The 20,516-nt window shown below is 40.0% G+C and overlaps 1 protein-coding gene across 1 annotated transcript in view; it reads right to left on the bottom strand.

Annotated features, from left to right (window-relative positions):
- Dnah5 (dynein axonemal heavy chain 5) overlaps positions 1-20,516 on the bottom strand; it is a 235,205-nt gene that overhangs the window by 33,101 nt on the left and 181,588 nt on the right. Inside the window, exons 62-69 of the mRNA XM_021208310.1 lie at positions 16,983-17,118; positions 16,092-16,408; positions 15,368-15,523; positions 13,701-13,883; positions 7,762-8,005; positions 6,695-6,809; positions 6,018-6,208; positions 1,257-1,378 (exon numbers count right to left, since the gene is read on the bottom strand). Coding sequence (XP_021063969.1) covers positions 1,257-1,378; positions 6,018-6,208; positions 6,695-6,809; positions 7,762-8,005; positions 13,701-13,883; positions 15,368-15,523; positions 16,092-16,408; positions 16,983-17,118 — 1,464 coding nt within the window. The remainder of the gene's footprint in view (positions 1-1,256; positions 1,379-6,017; positions 6,209-6,694; positions 6,810-7,761; positions 8,006-13,700; positions 13,884-15,367; positions 15,524-16,091; positions 16,409-16,982; positions 17,119-20,516) is intronic.

Here is a 20,516-nt window from a genome sequence, read left to right as displayed (position 1 = left end):
CTGGAGTCTAGATATTTATAGGACACCAGCCTTACAGAGGCAAGAACATCAAAAGCTTCAAACCAACAAATAACATCTATAAACTAACAGAATCTTATATCTTCTGATAATCCATTTAACGAAAGCCTCAAGGCTTGCTAGTTTAATCAAAGAAAGAATTTCTTGGACTTCACATTTAGAAATTATCATATAAGAATAAAAGTTAACTTGTTCCATGATGTATGAAATATTCTGTTGCACAATGGGGCAGGATTTCTGAGGCTCTCTAAAAGGTAGCAATATCTGACCAGGACGGTCAAGGAATGACTCCTGGGTGTATCCTGATAGAGTACTAGAGCACATTAATAACTCAAAAAAATGAGTTATTTTATGTCAAAAAATGATTATATCCAAATTACTGGTTAGTAATAACAAACAACACCAGTTATGAGCCAAGGTATAAAATACATCAGAATTTAAGTTTTGGGTGAACATGAATGGTAGATGTTAAAAAACCCATCTTAAGACCCTTCCTGATCAGAACAAACAGCCATATAACTCTGCCGCTGGGGGTGGTGGGGAAACATTCTGTTAATCTTACTTCTCTACGGCCAGCATATATTGAAAAACCTCCTTACAGCCTTGTCCTACATTCAACCTCAATGATTCCAGTATATACATAGATCATGGGCAACTAAATGGTTTAAAGAACAGCGGGATCTATAGATGAAGACACAAATGTCAGCATGAGTTCCACACCTGGATAAATAACTAAAATGAAACTGGGAGGAACAGCAGAGGAAGAAGAAAGAGAGAGACAAAGACCAAGAAAGGAAATTTAGTAGGAAAGGCTGATTACATTTCTATTTCATCTCTAAAGAGAACACACACATATAATTATGAGCACATGTAGTTATTCTATCTAATTAGAATTATCAGTCTTCCTGTGTATGGACTTTCTGTGTATAGACTTCCCTGTGTATAGACCCGTTCTGTGCATAGACATGTACATAGCCCTTCATTGATGATAGTAATATTTAGGCTGAAACAATTCCGTTTAACCTTCCTGACACACTTCTTCCTGAGTAACTGACCTTCAGTGGGAGCTGCTGCTTTCAGATTGTGGATAAGCTGCAGGAAAGCCAAACATCAGAGGCGAGCAATACCTTCTAAGACTGATGGTGTGTGAAGCATCTTTCGCCCACAAGCACTGTAGCGATGGATCTGAAAGCTGCTAACCATGACAGTAGCCTATGTATACTCAAAGAACATGTTACCTGATCGAGGATGTCTGAAAACTGTTTAAGTTTGCTAAGTTCCACCAAATTAAGCCAAGTCATGTCTAGGATCCATTTTGATGGTTTAGGAGGACAGGCTTTTAGATCCAATGAGGCACCACCTATAAAAAAATATATGAAGTTGCTACTTTTTTTTTTCATCTCTTTAAAATAACTCATTAAAAAATTTTTCTATTTGAAGTGGCTTAATTTCAATGACTTTACTGCCTGACATTTATTAAATTCAGAGATAAAAATCATAGTGAGAAACATTGTAGAAATATATCAAATATCAGCATTATAACTTTGGAAATCCAGTTAGTAGTGGATTCTAACCTAATTAACCTGGCCAACATCCAGGACTAACTATCTTATCTACCTGGAAATCTCCTTCCACATTTTAAAATATAACAGTGTAGCCTAAGTGTACTGCTGTAAGTATGTAATCCAGGTAAGTCTGAAGACATGATAGGTCACAGAACAGCTTTTCTCAGTGCTAAGATTGACCTTATACTGGAATATATTTAAATATATAGTTTGTCTACATATAAATACTAGATATATTTGAAGGATTCTCTTCTATAAATAAATTATATCTATTTTGACCATATCCTAGGGGCTCTATCACATTGGATAATCTGACTACAATAAAAAATTCCATTTGGTACTAACTCCTGTCTTTTGGGGAATAACTGATGTAAGCACACACACAATGTTTAGCAACAAACAATTAATGACACCTGTTACCACCACAAAAAATATCAGCAGGTAAAAATCATATTTTATGCCAAAGAAAGCATTAGGTAATTTTCCAAATAATAAAATATGTTGTCTAATAAAAAACATCCATTAAAGCACTTTAGGAAAATGTTCATTAAGGGAAATTCAACCCGTTTGGCCATCTTAAGATGTAGGGGTAATATCTTGTATACTGTGAGAAAGCACCACCTGTCAGTACGAAGCTGATGGCCTATTACCAGATGTAGGAAATAGAAGGTGTGGGTTCTGGTACTGAGACAAGAACTCAGGAAAGTCAGGAGCTAGAGATTTACCCTGGACTCTGAGGGAATCAGCCACATGAAACTGAGGAGAGGTAACTAGCCGTGTGGCAGACATAGAACTGTTGAAAAGGGTTATATAAGTTATGAGCTCGTTGAGAAACAAGCCAAAGCTTGTGACCTAGGCATTTATCTATAAATAAGTAAGTCTCCAAGTCATTATTTGGAAACTGGGGCGTGTGTGGAAATGCTCAAGGTTGCATTAAGATTCTTTGTTTTACAGAGCAGGGTATAAACAAATAATGCTCGAGATATTTATTGAGCCATACTCCACTTAATCTAGTCACTCTGTACTATTAAATTGTATCCCTTTGCCAAATCGATCTTAGTTCATCCATAATAAGGTAAATGGGGCCTTGAAGCTATTTGAATGGAAATATTAGCTCATAAAGTGAAAACAGCTTGTTGTAATGCCAGGGAGAAGCTAAAGACCTAATGATAATGGCAATAAATGCCTCACCAATTTCCACAACAACTGCACATTTTCCAGCAAAATGGGAGAAATAAGGTACTCGCCACTGAGTTAACAAAAGCCAACTCCTGGAAATGAATGAGTGAGCTTCGTAGGTTGAAGCACTGCTCAATGTTTGATAGAGGGCAACTACTCTGTGACTACCTTGCTTGCTCCAAAAATGTACAATTAAGCACAAATAATGATTGTATGTTGAGAGAAAAATGATTTTAATAACATGATCACAGATCAAATAGATTCTTTAATAAATGCCTGAGAAAGGAAAAAGATCAAAATAAATCCTGAGAAGATCCAGGATTATGTTTTTTGTCTTCATTCCTTGAAACTTTCGCCTTGGAGGAAAATGTATATTTCAATTTTTGTCCTAATACTTTCTTTTTAAATGAAAGATGTTCGTAATTAAAAGGTACCAGTTATTCCATTCTACCATAAAATTCAACAGTCAAGAAAAATTTAGAACATCACAAAAGCTAAATCATCTTAGAGATGAATAAAAACCAGTAGTGGAAGAGTGTTACATTTTGCCCCAGGCTATTTGTGCTGTTATAATAGACTGACTTTGCTGGATCAAAGTCTCCTTGGAATTCATAGAAATTAGTTTGTCACAGTTCTTGATTTGGGGAACTCTAAGATAAAGACATCAGTAGAGACAGTGTCTGTCTGGTAAGGATCTGCCACTTCCTGTTTGGAAGAGCTCTTTATTCTTTATTTATACCTTAACCTTAAATTTCATCTCTTAGCCGGGCATGGTGGTGCACACCTTTAATCCCAGCACTAGGGGGGCAGAGGCAGGAGGATTTCTGAGTACGAGGCCAGCCTGGTCTACAGACTGAGTTCCAGGACAGCCAGGGCTACATAGAAAAACCCTGTCTTGAAAAAAAAAAAAAAGTTTCATCTCTTATGTACTGCAAAAGAAACTTCTATGATGAAGGGAGAGAGTATAATGATGGCTATAAATGTATTTAAGGTACAATTTACTTCTATGTCCATCCATTGGCAATTGATGGCTGGTAGGAGAGAGGGAGCCAGTTTACTTTGGATGTATTCTGTAATAGAATACCCACATATCACTAATGGTCCTACAGTCTGGTAGCACTAAGTGGACCCAGTGGATTTAAAAAGAGTAGTTGAAGTTGGGAGTTTAAACTGATCAGGGTTTATATGGGAGAAGTTGGAGGAGGAAGATAGAATTGAGATTGAAAAAAAAAAAACATTTTCATGTGTGAAATAATGTGCTGTACTGGCTAGTTTTGTGTCAATTCAGAAAACCCATCTAAAAAATCAGGCTGTAAAGCAAGACTGTAGAGCATTTTCTTAACTAGTGATTGATGTGGGAGTTCTCAGTCAATTTTGAGTGGAGTAATTCCAGGTCTGGTCGTCCTAAGTTCTATAAGAAAGGATGAAAATGCCATGGGAAAAAAGCCAGTAAGCAGCGTCCATCCATAGCCTCTACATAAGCTCCTGCCTACAGATTCTTGCCCTGTTAGCCTTCCTTTGATGCTAAACAGTGATATGGCAGTATAAGCCAAATGAACCCTTCATTTTCACAATTTCACTTCTACTTTCTTAACATACCTGTGAGCATGATTTTATACGTCTATATAAATGCCTGTGGTTGACAAAGAAGGTAAAAATGTGGTATTTGTCTGAATCTGACTTCTTTCATCTCTAGTTGAATCAATTTTCTTGCAATCAACATAATTTTATTTTAATGGCTGAAGGAAAAAAACCCCATTGTGAGTAATGTGTACCTGTGTGTGTGTGTGTGTGTGTGTGTGTGTGTGTGTGTGTGTGTGTGTGATAATCTTCATTTGCTAAAGGACTCCTAGATTAGTTCATAATGAATAGAGCTACAATTAAAACATTTAAATATTTGGCCTGCTGCCCTGAGCAGCCTGCCATCCCAGGGGGACCTCCATTCTCCTGCTGCTTCTCCTCCACCCCCATCAGACTCCAGAAATATACAGACAGGAACTTGTTGTCCCCTGACAGACTCCACCCATCAGCTGACTCAGACAGATACAGACACCCACAGCCAATGTATGGAGCTTGGAAAATCTTATGGAAGAATAGGAGGTAGATTGTGGGTCCCAAAGAGGGATAGGAACTTTACGGGAAGACCAACAGACTCAACTAACTGGACCCTGGGGACTCTCAAAGTCTGAACCACAAACTAAAGAACATACACAGGCCTCCCCGCTTCTATGTACAATATATGCATACCATTTAAAGAATATTTGACTACAGGTCTATGTATTCTGGCTTTCTATTCAACTGTATATGCTAGTGACCCAAAGGTCTACCTGTGATCAATGCTTTAATAAATGTACAATAAATAATCAATGTAATAGCTGCTGAATCACCTCACCCACCCAGCTTCTGAGACCCTACCAACTTTGCTTTGTCTCCATCACACTGCCTTCATCCATTATGTCGCCTTGCTCCCTTAACATTCCTCTATAATTGCCTCATTGCTATTTCAAATCTTGAGTTGGATACCAGTCACTAAAATCTACTCCAGAGAATGGACTATATACACGATTTAAAGCGTTACACTATCGTTCTAGCTCATCCTCTATACCCATCCATGCCCTCCCTCATAACTAGTATTAACTGCCTACTTGTCAGGATGTGGAATCATGTAATAGACCTATAGACACACCCATGTTGGGGAGATAGTTAGCCTCTGAACATGCTTTTGAAAGGCTATGTTGTGTAGGTTAAGAGAGGTGGGCAGACAGACACTAAAAGTGGGGGTGAGGCACTATCCCAGGAGTGGGTCCTGGATGGTATAAAAAGAGCACGTGTCTAAGCACAAGCATCCTGTGCCCCTGCTTTCTGGCTGTGGACATGATATGATTGGTTTGCTCAACTTCTTACAGCCCTAATGTCCAACCACGATGGACTGCATCTCAAATTGTGTGCCTCCCTTGAGATTTATTTTGTGGGCTGGAAGGACAAGGGTGGGATCAATCAGGGAACTCTATCATAGCACAAGAAAAGTATAACACTCATTCCCCTCCCCCAGCACTTTTCTAAAGTGCTTGCTAATGTCCCACATAGGACATATTTTATTTGTTTCATTACTTTTTCTGTAACACACACACACACACACACACACACCTCAGGCATTTTGCAAGTGGTTTGGTTCAATAAAATGTCTGTTCCATGCCCTGATACACACTACATTTCCAACGAATAGTCAATGTTCAGTAAGTGCTTCCTACTGACCTTTAATGAGAGTGAGAAACTCCTCGTGTTTGACTAGGTTCCTCTGGATGTCAATCTTTAGGGTGAGCAGCAAAGTGAACAGGAATTTGTGCTCCTCATATAGGCCTCGGGCAGCATACTTGAAAACCTCATAGGTCATGTGCTCAATGATATTAGCAATCCTCTTGCTTGTAATTGGGCTCTTGACAGACCTGAGGAAGAGACCATTTAAGACACGTTTATCCCGCTGCCCTTTTCAATTGTCTATAAAAAGCAGCATCTCTGGTGGAGAATAAGTAACTCTGGAGGACTAATTTTTACTTTAACACATCAAGAAAGCACTCCTAAATCTAAACTAACAAGAATTCTCTCAACATGAAGCAATGTAACAAAATTCCTCACTGTTGTCTAAATCAATTTTACCTACAGGCCATTATTATTCACAACAATTTCTTGGAAATTTTCCCATTTAGCAGAACACATGAAGCCAAAGGAATCTAATCAATGAATGAATGGCCGGCATAGACTCCTCTGGGCATATGATGACACGTCTGAATGATTTGTTAACATGCTGATAACTACAGTAATCTCAGACTTTAGAAAGAAAAATACTCTTACTGATAAGCAAAAGGGAAATTCTAATATCGTCCTCATCCACAGATAAGGAATCCAGCTCAACTTCCTAGGGACAGGTGTACCTGGCTAAGGAAAGGTCAAACAAGCCCAGAAACTGACGGAGCGAAGTCTGATACATCTCATTAACCAAGCGCATTTCCGTGATGAGGAAGTAGAGGATGCTGCCCCGTGTAGCAACTGAAAGACAAAGACCAGGGAGGGTGTAGCACAAGAATCAAACCTAAATGAGCTGTGCAAACACATCACCCCCAATGTATTACTCAAAACAACTTCTTCTTGGCTCATCCTGCCTGCTAACAATGAGATCTAGAGAAATGCTTATTATTTCATCTTCATTTATAAGTTTTTCATAGTTTACCAAAGGGTACTAATGAAACCAAGACAGTTCTCATTTTAGAATCACCACACTCCTTTAATAAGTAGAGGTTTTCTGAGTTTTATCATGATGGAGAGAAGGGGAGTTTTAAAGGTTGTATATTTAACACTCAGCAAAGGATCCAGTTGGTCACATAGAACCTTACTCTGAAGCTCATGGAGAACAAGCTTCAAGCTTTCAATACAAGACGTCACAAAGATGATGACTCTGATTGTCCATAGCACCACGATATGGTTTCAGCTCTTTTCCCAAGAAATTTGCTAAAGGAAAGCCAATTGAATATTTATTTGACCCATCTTAGTTAACCAATGAATACCTGTTTATTAAATGGCCCACTAAAGATGAGTACCAGAAAACCAACTTCGGGATAAACACAACACATTGTTGCTACATGATATAGAACCAAGGCAATGTCCATAATACTCATGTCTCAGGATTTACTATTTTATAGCAGTATTTTAACCTCTCATTTTGAAATAAATTCATGAGCATCTTAAAGCATTTCCCAACCACCACAGGTAGTACCAAAAGTTTACGCCATCACATAATATTTCTATTTCTAAACTTCTCAAAAGAAATGGCAGAAAATATGATTGGCTACACCTCCCCATTGCACAGTAATTGCATATAATATCATACAATGTAAAATGCATTATGCATTGTATAATGTCCCTGCTTTAATTGGATGTTCTAATTCTCATTTCAGCCTGACACTATTTTCTTGTGACATTTGTCTTCCATTACCAGACTCACCAGGTCGGTACTCCTCCCGGGCTGAGTTAATTTGAATTTCTGTCTCTCCAGAAATTTCCAGCTTCTGTGTCACCTCCTCAGCTGTCTTTTTGGTGTTGCTCAGCACAATGATGAGACTCTCGTCCTCCACCAGGGACCCTTGAGTGCTTGTCAGGCGATAAAGCAAATTATCTTCTAGCTCCTTCATTCTTCTTTTGTTTGCTGTTACATCCTCCAAGAGATGAGTTCGTTCTTTTTCCAGTTCCTGTTAATTTACATAAATATATTTTCATTATAAGTGAGCCTATGTTGAGGTCATTCCTTGTCACAATAATTATTTCTCTCATATATAATTATTTTGTACGTAATTATTTCTTTTTAGCTTCTTTGAAAGAGTTCCGCTGTTTCAGTAAGATTATCTCTCACATGTAAGTTGGAATGATTCTCTCTTCTCTGAATAACAGCTCTCTATGATGCAGAGTAACCTAAGCTGTCACAACAGGTACAAATTGAAAAATACCAACAGTCCATCATGGTAGACAGTAATCCCAGGACTCAGGAGGTTGAGGCAGAAAAATTACAGGTTCAAGGCCAGCCTAGACTACATAGCAAGAATCTTTCTGAAAAAGATAATTTTCTTTTGAATTAAAAACATTTTTGGCCTGAAAATGTACCACTCTCTTCCAAATAAGTATATTTTGGGGACTGGGATAGTTCAATGTGTAACATATTCACCTAAAATGCATGAAGTCCTGGGCCAGACATCCACATCACCAAAACCCAGGTATGGGTACACATTATAGTCCCCCAACACTCAGGAGGTGAGGCAAGGGATCCAAGGTCAAGCCTTCCTCAGTTACACAGTGAGTTTGAAGCCAGCCTGTGGTACCTAAAACTATATACATTCAGGGACTATACGACAAGTTTATACCAGGCACTGCTCAGATTCCTAGAGAAGCATAAGAAAGGGGCATTACACAAGTGGGTATTCAGGATTCCCATAGCAGCCTTCCAAATTCTATTCTCTGTTGAAAGAGGCTGAAGTCTATGTGGCAGTGACTCACTTGAAATAACAGTTCACAATGGAAGTACAAGTTAATTGCTGGATGGTGTTACCTGCCTGTTAGGATCCAGCGCTCATACAAGCCTCAAGAGAAAGAAGCCAACTGGATTTAGAAAACTCTCTTATTAACCAATATCCAAGCCCCTTCACTTCTATGGGTAACGTAATTCTTCATTTCTAGGAAGCATCTTAGGATTGTGAGAAAAAGAAACCCACAGCCAGTCTGCTAATTATGTCTTGATTGATCGCCATCAATATGCTAATCACTCAACTGGGGATGTGCTTCAGTTAATTAAGTAGCACTTCCTTACTACACACAATACCCTGGCTTTGAAACTCTGCACTGAAAATAAAATAAAGACGGATGGTAGACAGACAGACAGATGATAAAGTAGAAAGATGATAGATACATACATACATACATATATACATACATACATACATACATACATACATACATACATACATACAGTAGGTAGATAAATATTGGTAGCATATGTGTATCTGTCTGTCTATATATTATCTGTGTTTAATCTATCTGTTGTCCTATCAACTAGATTAAACACAGATAATATATACACAGACAGGCACACATATGATACAAAGATATTAGACAGTGAGAACTACCAAATTGTCCCATGAGCTCCTCATTTTATAACCTTGGAACACAGCAGTCCTTTCTTCTCTTGAGACATCTTTACTGACTAGCAATTTATCAGATCTGTTCTTCCCCTACAAAGATAACTGACTTCTTCAAGTCTTTCTTTTTTTGTTATTTTTTTATTTTTTATTAGATATTTTCTTCATTTACATTTCAAATGCTATCCCAAAAGTCCCCTATACCCTCCCCCCACCCTGCTCCCCTACCCACCCACTCCCACTACTTGGCCCAGGCCTTCCCCTATGCTGGGTCATATAAAGTTTGCAAAACCAAGGGGCCTCTCTTCCCAATGATGGCCGACTAGGACATCTTCTGCTACATATGCAGCTAGAGACACAAGCTCTTGGGGTACTGATTAGTTCATATTGTTGTTCCACCTATAGGGTTGCAGACCCCTTCAGCTCCTTGGGTAATTTCTCTAGCTCCTCCATTGGGGGCCATGTGTTCCATCCTATAGATGACTGTGAGCATCCACTTCTGTATTTGCTGGGCACTGGCATAGCCTCACATGAGACAGCTATATCAGGGTCCTTTCAGCAAAATCTTGCTGGCATATGCAATAATGTCTGCATTTGGTGGCTGTTTATGGGATGGACCCCCAGGTGGGGCAGTCTCTGGATGGTCCATCCTTTCATCTTAGCTCCAAACTTTGTCTCTGCAACTCCTTCCATGGGTATTTTATTCCTGATTTTGGAGAGGAATGAAGTATCCACGTGTTGGTCTTCCTTCTTGATTTTCTTGCGTTTTCGAATTGTATCTTGGGTATTGTAGGTTTCTGGGCTAATATCCACTTATCAAGTGACTTCTTTTGTGATTGGGTTACCTCACTCAGGATGATATCTTCCAGATACATCTACTTGCCTAAGAATTTCATAAATTTATTGTTTTTAATAGCTGAGTAGTACTCCATTGTGTAAATATACCACATTTTCTGTATCCATTCCTCTGTTGAGGGACATCTGGGTTCTTTCCAGCTTCTGGCTATTATAAATAAGGCTGCTATGAACATAGTGGAGCATGTGTCCTTATTACCAGTTTGAACATCTTCTGGGTATATACCTAGAAGAGGTACTGCTGGGTCTGCCGGTAGTACTATGTCCAATTTTCTGAGGAAACGCCAGACTGATTTCCAGAGTGGTTGTACAAGCTTGCAATCCCACCAGGAGTGCTCCTCTTTTTCCACATCCTCGCCAGCATCTGCTGTCCCCTGAATTTTTGATCCTAGCCATTCTGACTGGTGTGAGGTAGAATCTCATGTTTTGATTTGCATTTCCCTGATGATTAAGGATGTTGAGCATTTTTTCAAGTGCTTCTCAGCACAATATAAGAAAATCAAAACCAATCACATTATGCTATCTGCCACAAATGCTACTTATCTCTCTGAAGCCAAGTCTAGAGGTGACCTCAGAGCCTAGGTTGCTGTGATGGATGCTGGCCTAAAAGACTGTCCTGTCCTGATTTCAAGTGCTCAACAGCGCATTCTGCTGATAATAACCTCGGACCTTACTAAAGTAATGGTGTGGTTCTGCTACATCTCTCAAATGACCTCCAATGCTTTAAGTCGGGCCTAGAACAGTACAGGTACATAGCGAAGGTTATTATTTCCTCAACGGCAACTCTGCCAGAATTTACTCTGGCTCTTGCCACAATGAGGTCAGTCACCCATATGAACTTATGAAACTGGTTGAAAGTCTCCTCATAGAAGGTCTGAGTTCATGAGTATGATTCATATACTGCAGTTAAAAACACAGAGGATATGGGAGGAAGACAGAGAAGGGAGGAGAAAGAGACAGATATTTCCCTTTCCCTTCCAGTGGTAGAGCTCAGAAGAGCCTGATACAGCATGAAGAAAGCATATAGACAGGAGGAGGCACAGATTCAAAGAATTTGCCCATAGTCTTAACCTAATAAATCTTTGGGTAAGCACAGAAGGGGCCATAAAGCAAAATAACCTCATTGCTATTGAGCCCATGAGAAGGTCGATAACAACTTCAGCCTCACCGTGGTAGTAGTCTCATTAAAACCTTCTATATCTCATTGCTTAAGCCTCACACATTCCCCAGGGGAAGCGCTAACTCAGAAAAGGGAAGTTTAGAAATTATTGGTCATTTTTTCCACTGAACACTCAGCTAGCTATCTCAAAATATAGAAGCAAGGGGAGCAGACACTGAGTTATGATTCCAGGGCCTCATTAAGTCAATGGCTGTCATGGCTAGCTTTAAATGTCACCTTAACACACCTTGGAGTCATCTTAGAGGACAGCCTTAGTCAAAAAATTGCCTAGATCAGACTGGCCCAGGGGTATATCTATGAGGAACTGTCTTGATTGCTAATTGATTTGGGAAGGCACAACCCACTGTGGGTAGTACTAGCCCTAGGAGGGTAGCCCTGAACTGTATACGAAATCTAGCTGAGTATTAGCCTGCCTATAAGCCACCAGGCAGCATGGTCCCTTTGGATTTATTGGCTGTGAAGTGAGTTCTTTGGTCACCGACAGTAATATGTATAATCGCGGGCAGGTTTGCCTTCAGGTTCCTGCCTTGCACCATGCTCTGCCAGCCCTAAGTAATGGACTATGCTCTAGACTTCTCAGTTGAGGGCAAACCTTTCTTCCCTCACTTCTTTTCGCCAGGTGCTCGTCACAGCAACGGGGATCTACCCAGAAGACGAGACGCCAGAGGCTACATGAGTTCTTCTTGATTTTGTTCTGCATTTATTTAATTGTGAAAGGAGCATGCATGCATGCACAGGCATGGTGGTCATAGAACAACTGGCAGGAGTTGATTCTAAGCTTCTGTCGTGTGTATATTGGGGACATGTGCAGGTCAATATGCCTTAACCCAACTCACCCATCAAATTTCTAAAGGTTTACACCAGACTCATGGGGACTGAGGAGCTAGAGAGATGGCTCAGTAGCTAAGAGCATGCTGCCTTTACAGGACCCCTGTTCAGATCCCAGAGTTCATGTTGAGTAGTGACAACTGCCTGCAATTCGGTTATCGGAGATATGACACCCTCTTCTGGTTCTGCAGGCATCTATATGCGTGAATGCATATAAATGCACAGAGGCGCACGTATGCATTCATACATTCACATAAATAAAAAGCAAATAAATAAAAAAAGCTGAAGGTCATGCGTGGTCTAAGCTCAAAATTTACTTGTTGTATGCTAAGAAACATCATAACCAAAGGAAAACAGGGAAGAAAACTGAAGGTCAGCAGGTAACTGGAGTTCATAATAAAATTAGCTTTTCATAAAAATAAAGCTGTTGAAGAACAGAATAACAGCACCGAATAATGACTATAACAGCAGTTATACTGTCGGTGACTCAGACTTTACGAAAACATATTGCACTTCTGGTTGGGGAGATGATTGTGTCTGCAACACAAGTGTGGAGACCTGAGCTTGGAGCTCAAGAATTCGTGGAAAATATCAGGCATTGCGACATGTGCCTTCAACCCCAGCACAGAGAGGTAGTGGCTAGGGTGGGGTTGGGGGGTCAGTGGGGGTGGTGTACTTAGGGACAGGTGAATCACTGAAGCTGACTGGTTGTCTACCTGAAGTGAGCAGCTTCAGGTTTAGTGAGAGGTCACACCTTTACAAATATGGAGTAGCACTTCTTGCTCTTGTAAAGGACCCAGATCTAACTCCTAGCTCCCATACAGCAGTGTAAAACCATCTATAACTCCAGTTCCAAAGGATCCGGTACCCTCTTCAGGCCTCCACAGGCACCAAACAAGCATGTGGGGTACAGATATACATGCAGGGAAAAACACATGTAGTAATAATAATAATAATAATAATAGTTGTTATTGTTTTATATATAGCACTAATACTAATAACATAATGATGATGATGATAAAATTTGAAATTAAAAAAGGTGATGTAGCCATTGAGCAGTACCCTATGTCTATCCCTGGTTTCTACACACGCTTACATACACATATATGGAAATGCACATCCACACACCACAGCACAACACATAAGAGGAATACATGTGTAGATAATTGGTCAATCCTTTCCTCTTCTTGAAAAAAGAAAATACTCAAGAATTAATGTGAACTTTAGATTCCAGATTAATGGCTCCTAAAGCAATTTCAATGTCAGAGCTAAAGTTCAGGGCACAGGCAAACTACGGGGATAAAGGAGAAATCAATTCCATGACAACATTCATACTGTTTTTATCAATGAAATACAGTGCAGTGCAGCAATGGGAGTCTGCCTTGATTTCCACACCTGCTTCTCCGTGAGAATGACTCTCCCCAGTAGCTGATCCTCCAGGCCCTTCACAGTGACCGTGAAGTCGATGATGGAGGTCCGAGCACTTATTTCTGGGGTATAGGCTGGATTTGGCAGCTTGGTAGTGATGTAAAGTTTAAAGCCGTCCATGACATCCACTTCCTTGTCGCCAACCTTCACCTTTTTTATAAAAAGAAAGTTAGAGGAGAGAGACAACTGAGTCTTTTTCATATTGGATCAGTTATTGCTTTGATCAATTTGTAACTGGATATGATTTGTGTATTAAGACATAAAAAATTGTCATTAGGTAATCACAGAGACACTAGGATATGAGACAAGAGGCAGGGAGGACAGGAGAGGCAAAGGGAAAGAGAAAGAGCTAAGAAAATAGGTGCAGCCCCCAGTAGAAGGATGGAGCCACCCATGCATCTCAAAATTTTAACCCAGAAATGTTCCTGTCCAAAGAAAATACAGGGACAAAAAAATAGAAGAGGCTGAAGGAAAGGCCATCCAGAGACCTTCCTACCTAGAGACCCATTCCATCTGCAAACACAAAACTCAGACACTATTGCTGATGCAAAGAAGCACTTGCTGACAGGAGCCTCATATGGCTGTTCCCTGAGAGGTTCTACTAGTGGCTGACTAATACAAATGCAAATACTTACAGCCAGCCATCAGACTGAGTCTGGGGACCACAATAGAAGAGCTAGAGGAAGAACTGAAGGAGCTGAAGGGGACTGCAACTCCATAGGAAGAACAATATCAAATAACTGGACCACCAAGAGCTCCCAAGGACTAAACAACCAACCAAAGAGTATACATGGAGGAAGGCAGGACTCCAGATACATATGTAACTGAGGATGGCCTTATCTGACATCAATAGGAGGAGAGGGAGGCTTGATGCCCCAGCATAAGTGTATGCTAGAGGGGTGAGGTGGAAGCGGGTAAATAGGTAGAGGAATACCCTCATAGAGGCAAAGGGGAGGGGAGAGGGAGAGGTAATGAGGGGGATTGGTGAAGAGGTAACAGGGAAGGGGGGTGTTTGAAATGTAAATGAATAAAATGATTATTAAAATATGATAATGAAAGAGGAGGAGCTAAGAGTTCTAAGCATACCATGTAACGAATACAGAATTAATTGTCAAAAGTGTCATGACTAAACCCCGAAGTTAAGGGAAAGCTAACCTGTTGATAATGATGAGAGGGCTTACCACCCACATACTGAAGTTTGAGAAGTCACACAAGCAGGACCCAAAAATGGCAGGAGAGAGTAGGGAAGGGGTGCTGGTTACAGCAGTCCCTGGATGAGGCTAAGATGAGGATGTAAACATATGTGGACTTGCATGGCTTGAATTTCTCACCAGTATCACATAACTTAGTACCAAGGGTTTCATAAGTGTGACCTTATCTGGATAGAAGGAAGGTGGAATGTGAAGGGTCTTAAAGTTTTCAACAGCCAAAGATCAAAATAGAATCCGTTTCTTTGTTACAGAATTAGAATAGTAATAAGCATGACAGGATTCCTAATCCATCAGTAATTTAGCCTCTATTCAGGAGAGCAGAAAAACATCTCCTGGTAACTGGCTCCACTTGCAGCCAGTGTCTATCTCCCCTACCAGGATGCACTGCTGCCCTGCATACTAGTATCCATGGGTTTCACGTACCTTAAAAGTAGATCCCGTTTTAATGAAGTTTTTTTCCAAAACATTGTCCAGAGCAGGGTCCAACTCCTCCCCGACATCCTCGATGAGCAAAGGCCTCCCCAAGGAAAGGCTGTCCTCCAGGTGGTTTCTAAAGTACTTGTGGTTTAAAGATGTGATCTAAGCATGGGATGGGATCACCAGGTTACTCTGGACAGACGGGCTCATGATGTGATACACAGTAATACCATGTGACCTCTAAACACTCTGCCCCAGGAAACAAACAAGGACTTAGAAATCCTGGACTGGAAGCCATGCTGTGAAAACTCAAACTGTTTCCACTTCGTCTTTAATAGACAAATCACCTACCACATAACGTATGAGGGTAGTATGGGATACCTCTGCTTCTTCCTACCCTCCACCATCCCCATTGGTAGATGACTAGAAGTCCATATGTAAGCATTGCACATGTAGAGTGCTTTACTTCTGCTGACTATCAAAGAAAGCTGTGACCTTAACAGATGAGCTCTGACTCACTGAAATATGATAATGGTACGTGTGCCCAAAAATGCAAACAATAAGGTTATGGGAAATACGTTGTTATTATATATAAGCTTACAGCTCTATTTAGGATTCCAAGCAAAACATGTAAGATGTTCAAATATTACATCTTACATGTAAGGGAGATGAGAGGGCTCTACAAAAATATATAATTTGATGTGTATAAATGTACTTGAACAGAAATCACCTGGAGTTCATTTTGGCTCTCTTTATTCTTAATCCAGATCTTGCCTTGAGTCTGAGGATCGATGAGCAAAGGGTAGCGTGATGCTTTTGTGACAATAATCCCATTCTGGATGGACAGGTCATCGTTTGGAAGGCCTTGTAGGTTCCATTCGCTGATAGTAGGGGCATCAATCAGCATCTCATTGAGATTTAGACCATTCCCAAACGGAATTTTACGGACTTTCATTTCCTTCTTCCAATCATGTAACAGCAGGTCTCGAAACTCTTGGTTAAATGGACCAGAGTATGACAGAAAAGCCGTTGCCAGCAGCACATCCCCTAAAGCGGAAAGCAAGCACCCCTAAGAATATTGTGTGACTCTCCATGCAATTGCATAACTCACTAAAATTGAAAAGGAAGTATGAATCGACACCATTCTTGTAAAGTAAAACTCCGTAGCCAACCTGTAAGCACAGGCTGCCAATGGCATTGACCATCAATAAGCGTGAGTTTGATTGACTACTGAACAGACTCTAAATATCCTATCAAGAAAGGACTATCAGAAGTTAAAAACTGGGTCATCATAATTTTGTTGTAAAAGAGTGACCTCTAGCTCAAAAATGTAACTTTAAAAACCAGACAAGGCAGAGCCGTCACCAAAGTGTCCATGATCAATATCTCACACTTTTAGAAGTGTTTGAAAGTGAATTAAAAATAAGACGTGTGAAGGTCATTGACACATGAAATCAGGACACGTGTGTACCAGAAAATTATCCACTTCCTTGAAATGAGTGTAGACACACAAACACACATATATGAATTTGAAATAAGCAAGTGCTGTTTGATTCAAGTTTAGGGCCTCTGACTCCATCACAGTCAATGCACAGTCTCCTTAATGAAAGAGTTCACAGACCTACGAGCCGTTTAGTTTGTGCAGCAAACTCTTTACTTTGTTCTGTCCATCGCTCCTTTTCACCTGCCAAGCCACTGATGAGCGTAGATGCTGTCTGCATCTTATGCCTGCATCGGTCAGCATCTTCAAGCAAGGTCTAAAGAAGGCCGAAACAAAAAGGAAACCTTTCCTCAGACAAAGAGCAGCTCCTCATTCAAATATGTGACTTTAAAGCATGTATTGTCTGCCTTCCTTGACACATGGAAGGCCTATTTCAAAAGAAAGAAACAAACAAACATCAAACAGATTCTAGCTCTGTATGTCTGTGCTGGCCTGGCTTGTCTCTGGCTTCTTCCCCAGTGTTGGTAACAGAAAAATGGCGGACATTTCTATCACTCATTAGTAAAATCACACACGATAGCATCATGTAACACAATGTATGTAAAGAATGACACTTCTTAGGAAAACATAATTAGGAGTATTTCTCATGTCAAACCCTGCTATCTCCAATGCATCACCTAAGGCCACATTGCATTTCACATCAGAGGAAGCTTAAATTTTCTTCACCTTATTGGACTCCAGGGCTCCTGCAGAAATCTCAGCCTAGTATAACGTATCATATATTTCTAAGCTGTTCCTTAAAACAGCAAAAAGACTTTAAAGCAGACTTCCATATATTATGGCCACTCCAAACCTAATTCCACCCCCAGTTTCCAGTGCTGGTGATGGAACCCTAGGTCTCAGGCATCGGGACATGCATGTTGCTGAACTATGCTCCCAGCTCCTAAGACTTTTCATCTTCTATGTAGATGTTTAAGAGATAACTTCTAGTTCTACATGTGAAAGTATAGGAAATGAAGTAAGTATGGACAAAGAGGTGGACATCGGTGGATGCCCATCTGTAACAACTACATACTGCACATTTCTATAAGGTAGGTTCAAAGGGAATATCTATAATGTTATGAAAAGTTTAAACTGTTCCCATATTTTTCTTTAGTGGGGTTACTTAAATTTCCATTTAAATTATACAGTACTAATACAGATACTCTAAACAAATTTAAAACTATCTTGTAGTTTTTATGCCTCAAAAAATATTGCAACATTTTATTAAGTTAGAAACTTAGATAATAAAACAGTATTACTAAGTGTTATGTTTTTAAATGGGCTTAAAGTATATATATATATATATATATATATATATATATATATATATACATACATATAGCATATGTTCAGATATAAGAGCAAGGTATTATATATGTTCCTCTCCAGGATTCCCTAAATACATTTTCTATAATGAATAGATTGCTTTTGTAAGAATAACACAATACAGGGCCTTGAAAACGGGAGATACTTAATGCAATCTATTCTCACCCTCATTCTGGAGTTTTGTCTTCCCTTTAGTTAATAAAAAATAACCAAAAACCTACTTCTGTGTTATATCCCCATTATATTTGCCTACTTGCTTCATCCCAAGAATAGAGATATGGATTGTACGGTATTTAATTTAAAACAATTTATTTAAAACAAGGTTTTCAGTGAAAAGATATTCTTAATTGCATTTTGTCAGAATTCCCCACCCTTACTTATATCCAGCTGATTAGGCATCTGGGTTCTTTCCAGCTTCTGGCTATTATAAATAAGGCTGCTATGAACATAATGGAGCATGTTTCCTTATTACATGTTGGAGCATCTTCTGGGTATATGCCCAGGAGTGGTACTGCCAGGTCCTCAGGTAATACTATGTCCAATTTTCTGAGTAACAGCCAAACTGATTCCCAGAGTGGTTGTACCAGCTTGCAATCCCACCAGCAATGGAGGAATGCCCCTCTTTCTCTACATCCTCACCAGCATTTGCTGTCACCTGAGTTTATGAAATTCTGAGGCAAATGGATGGATCTGGAGGATATCGTCCTGATTGAGATAACCCAATCACAAATGAACACACATGACATGTACTCACTGATAAGTGGATATTAACACAGAAGCTCAGAATACCCAAGATACAATCCACAAACCACATGAAACTCAAGAAGAAGGAAGACAAAAGTGTGGATACTTCAATCCTTCTTAGAAGGGGGAACAAAACAGCCATGGAAGGAGTTACAGAAACAAAGTGTAGAGGTACAGAACACCTTGGTCCAACTCTGAGGTCTGGTCTCTATTAACTGGGCAGTAAGCCAGCTAACTCTTCAGAAGGCCAGAGAAGTTGGACCCTAAGAAGATGCACTGCACTCTTTGTAGACAGCAGCCAGGATGCTTTAAAGAGGTCACGAAGGCCTAGGCTACAATGAACTGCACACTAGAACAACTTTGGGAGATCCACAAGCACTCCCAGCTTCATCCGGCCCTAGGGATAAAGAAAATGAAACAAAAATGACTGAGAATAATGTTTCTAAGTTGGTGGCAGCGGGCTCAGGGTGAACTTGTTTTCAACCTAAAGAAATCTGAAATTTGTGGACAGTCGGGTTTTCAAGCTATCATCATATTTTTACAATAGCAGTTGTCTGTGTTCCTTTATCTAAACTAATAAACTAACAAATGAAGTAATAAGCTTTATCTAAACGAATAAACACAACAGCAATAAAAAAGTGAATGAGCGACTGCAAACCTGCTAAGTTTTAAACACAGTAGCAATAGAAAAGAGTGTTTTATTCAGGAGCACTTCTGGATACAAGTGAGTATCCAGAAAGACAGAAATTAATACTCTCTCCTCCCACTTTTTAAAGTGGGCTCTGTAGCTGCAATGCTAATTTTCTCCTTCTGTAAGTGACGCCCCCCCTGAGTAGAAACACACAAGGACATGCAGGTGCTGCCGGCTTACCCCTGCAGAGCATCCTTAGGAATGCTCCTTCACAGCTCTCAGGGGACTTTGCTCTTCAAGAGATGCAGTGTGTATTCTGCATACCATGAAACTACAAAGTCACACGCAGGTGTCTTAATCTGGACAGGGGGCACCTCCAGGAAATATTCAAAGAAAGATTCACTATGACTCCCGTATGCCAAATACAATACAGGGTTAATCAGATACAGGTGATGTGGGGCTAAAAGCTTATACAATCTGGTGTGCAGAGTACTTTAAATATCTATCATTTGTGGCTTTCTGCTACTATGAAATATAAAAGTATTTAAAGTACTGAGAAAAATCATTAAAGTGGTTTTTATGACTTAGAAACTCCAATGCCTTCTCTCTACAATCTCTTCAAGCATTTTTACCTGAATGTTAATTTACAGATGTCTGCTGAGTCCAATCTGGCCTCCCTTCACTGTTTGAGTATGAGTATTGGTAACCCAGGCACTCATAGCTACTTCTGCAAGTAAGGAACCCTGAAGTTTCGTCTGCATGTGCTCTGTATTAAATCCACTTTAATTTTAGAAGGAAAGAGTCCCCCAGGAGGACTGGGACTTTATAATAGATGACAGTCTGTGGACCTAGATGCTAGCAAGTACCCTTCCCCACACCTCTTTCTGTGTGTGTGTCTCTCTCTCTCTGCCTCTCCGTGTGTGTGTGTGTGTGTGTGTGTGTGTGTGTGTGTATGTGTGTGTGTGTGTGGT

This window comes from Mus pahari, chromosome 11, assembly GCF_900095145.1.
Source record: "Mus pahari chromosome 11, PAHARI_EIJ_v1.1, whole genome shotgun sequence".
NCBI classification, from domain to species: Eukaryota; Metazoa; Chordata; class Mammalia; order Rodentia; family Muridae; genus Mus; species Mus pahari.
This window is presented reverse-complemented; position numbering and strand designations above follow the sequence as displayed.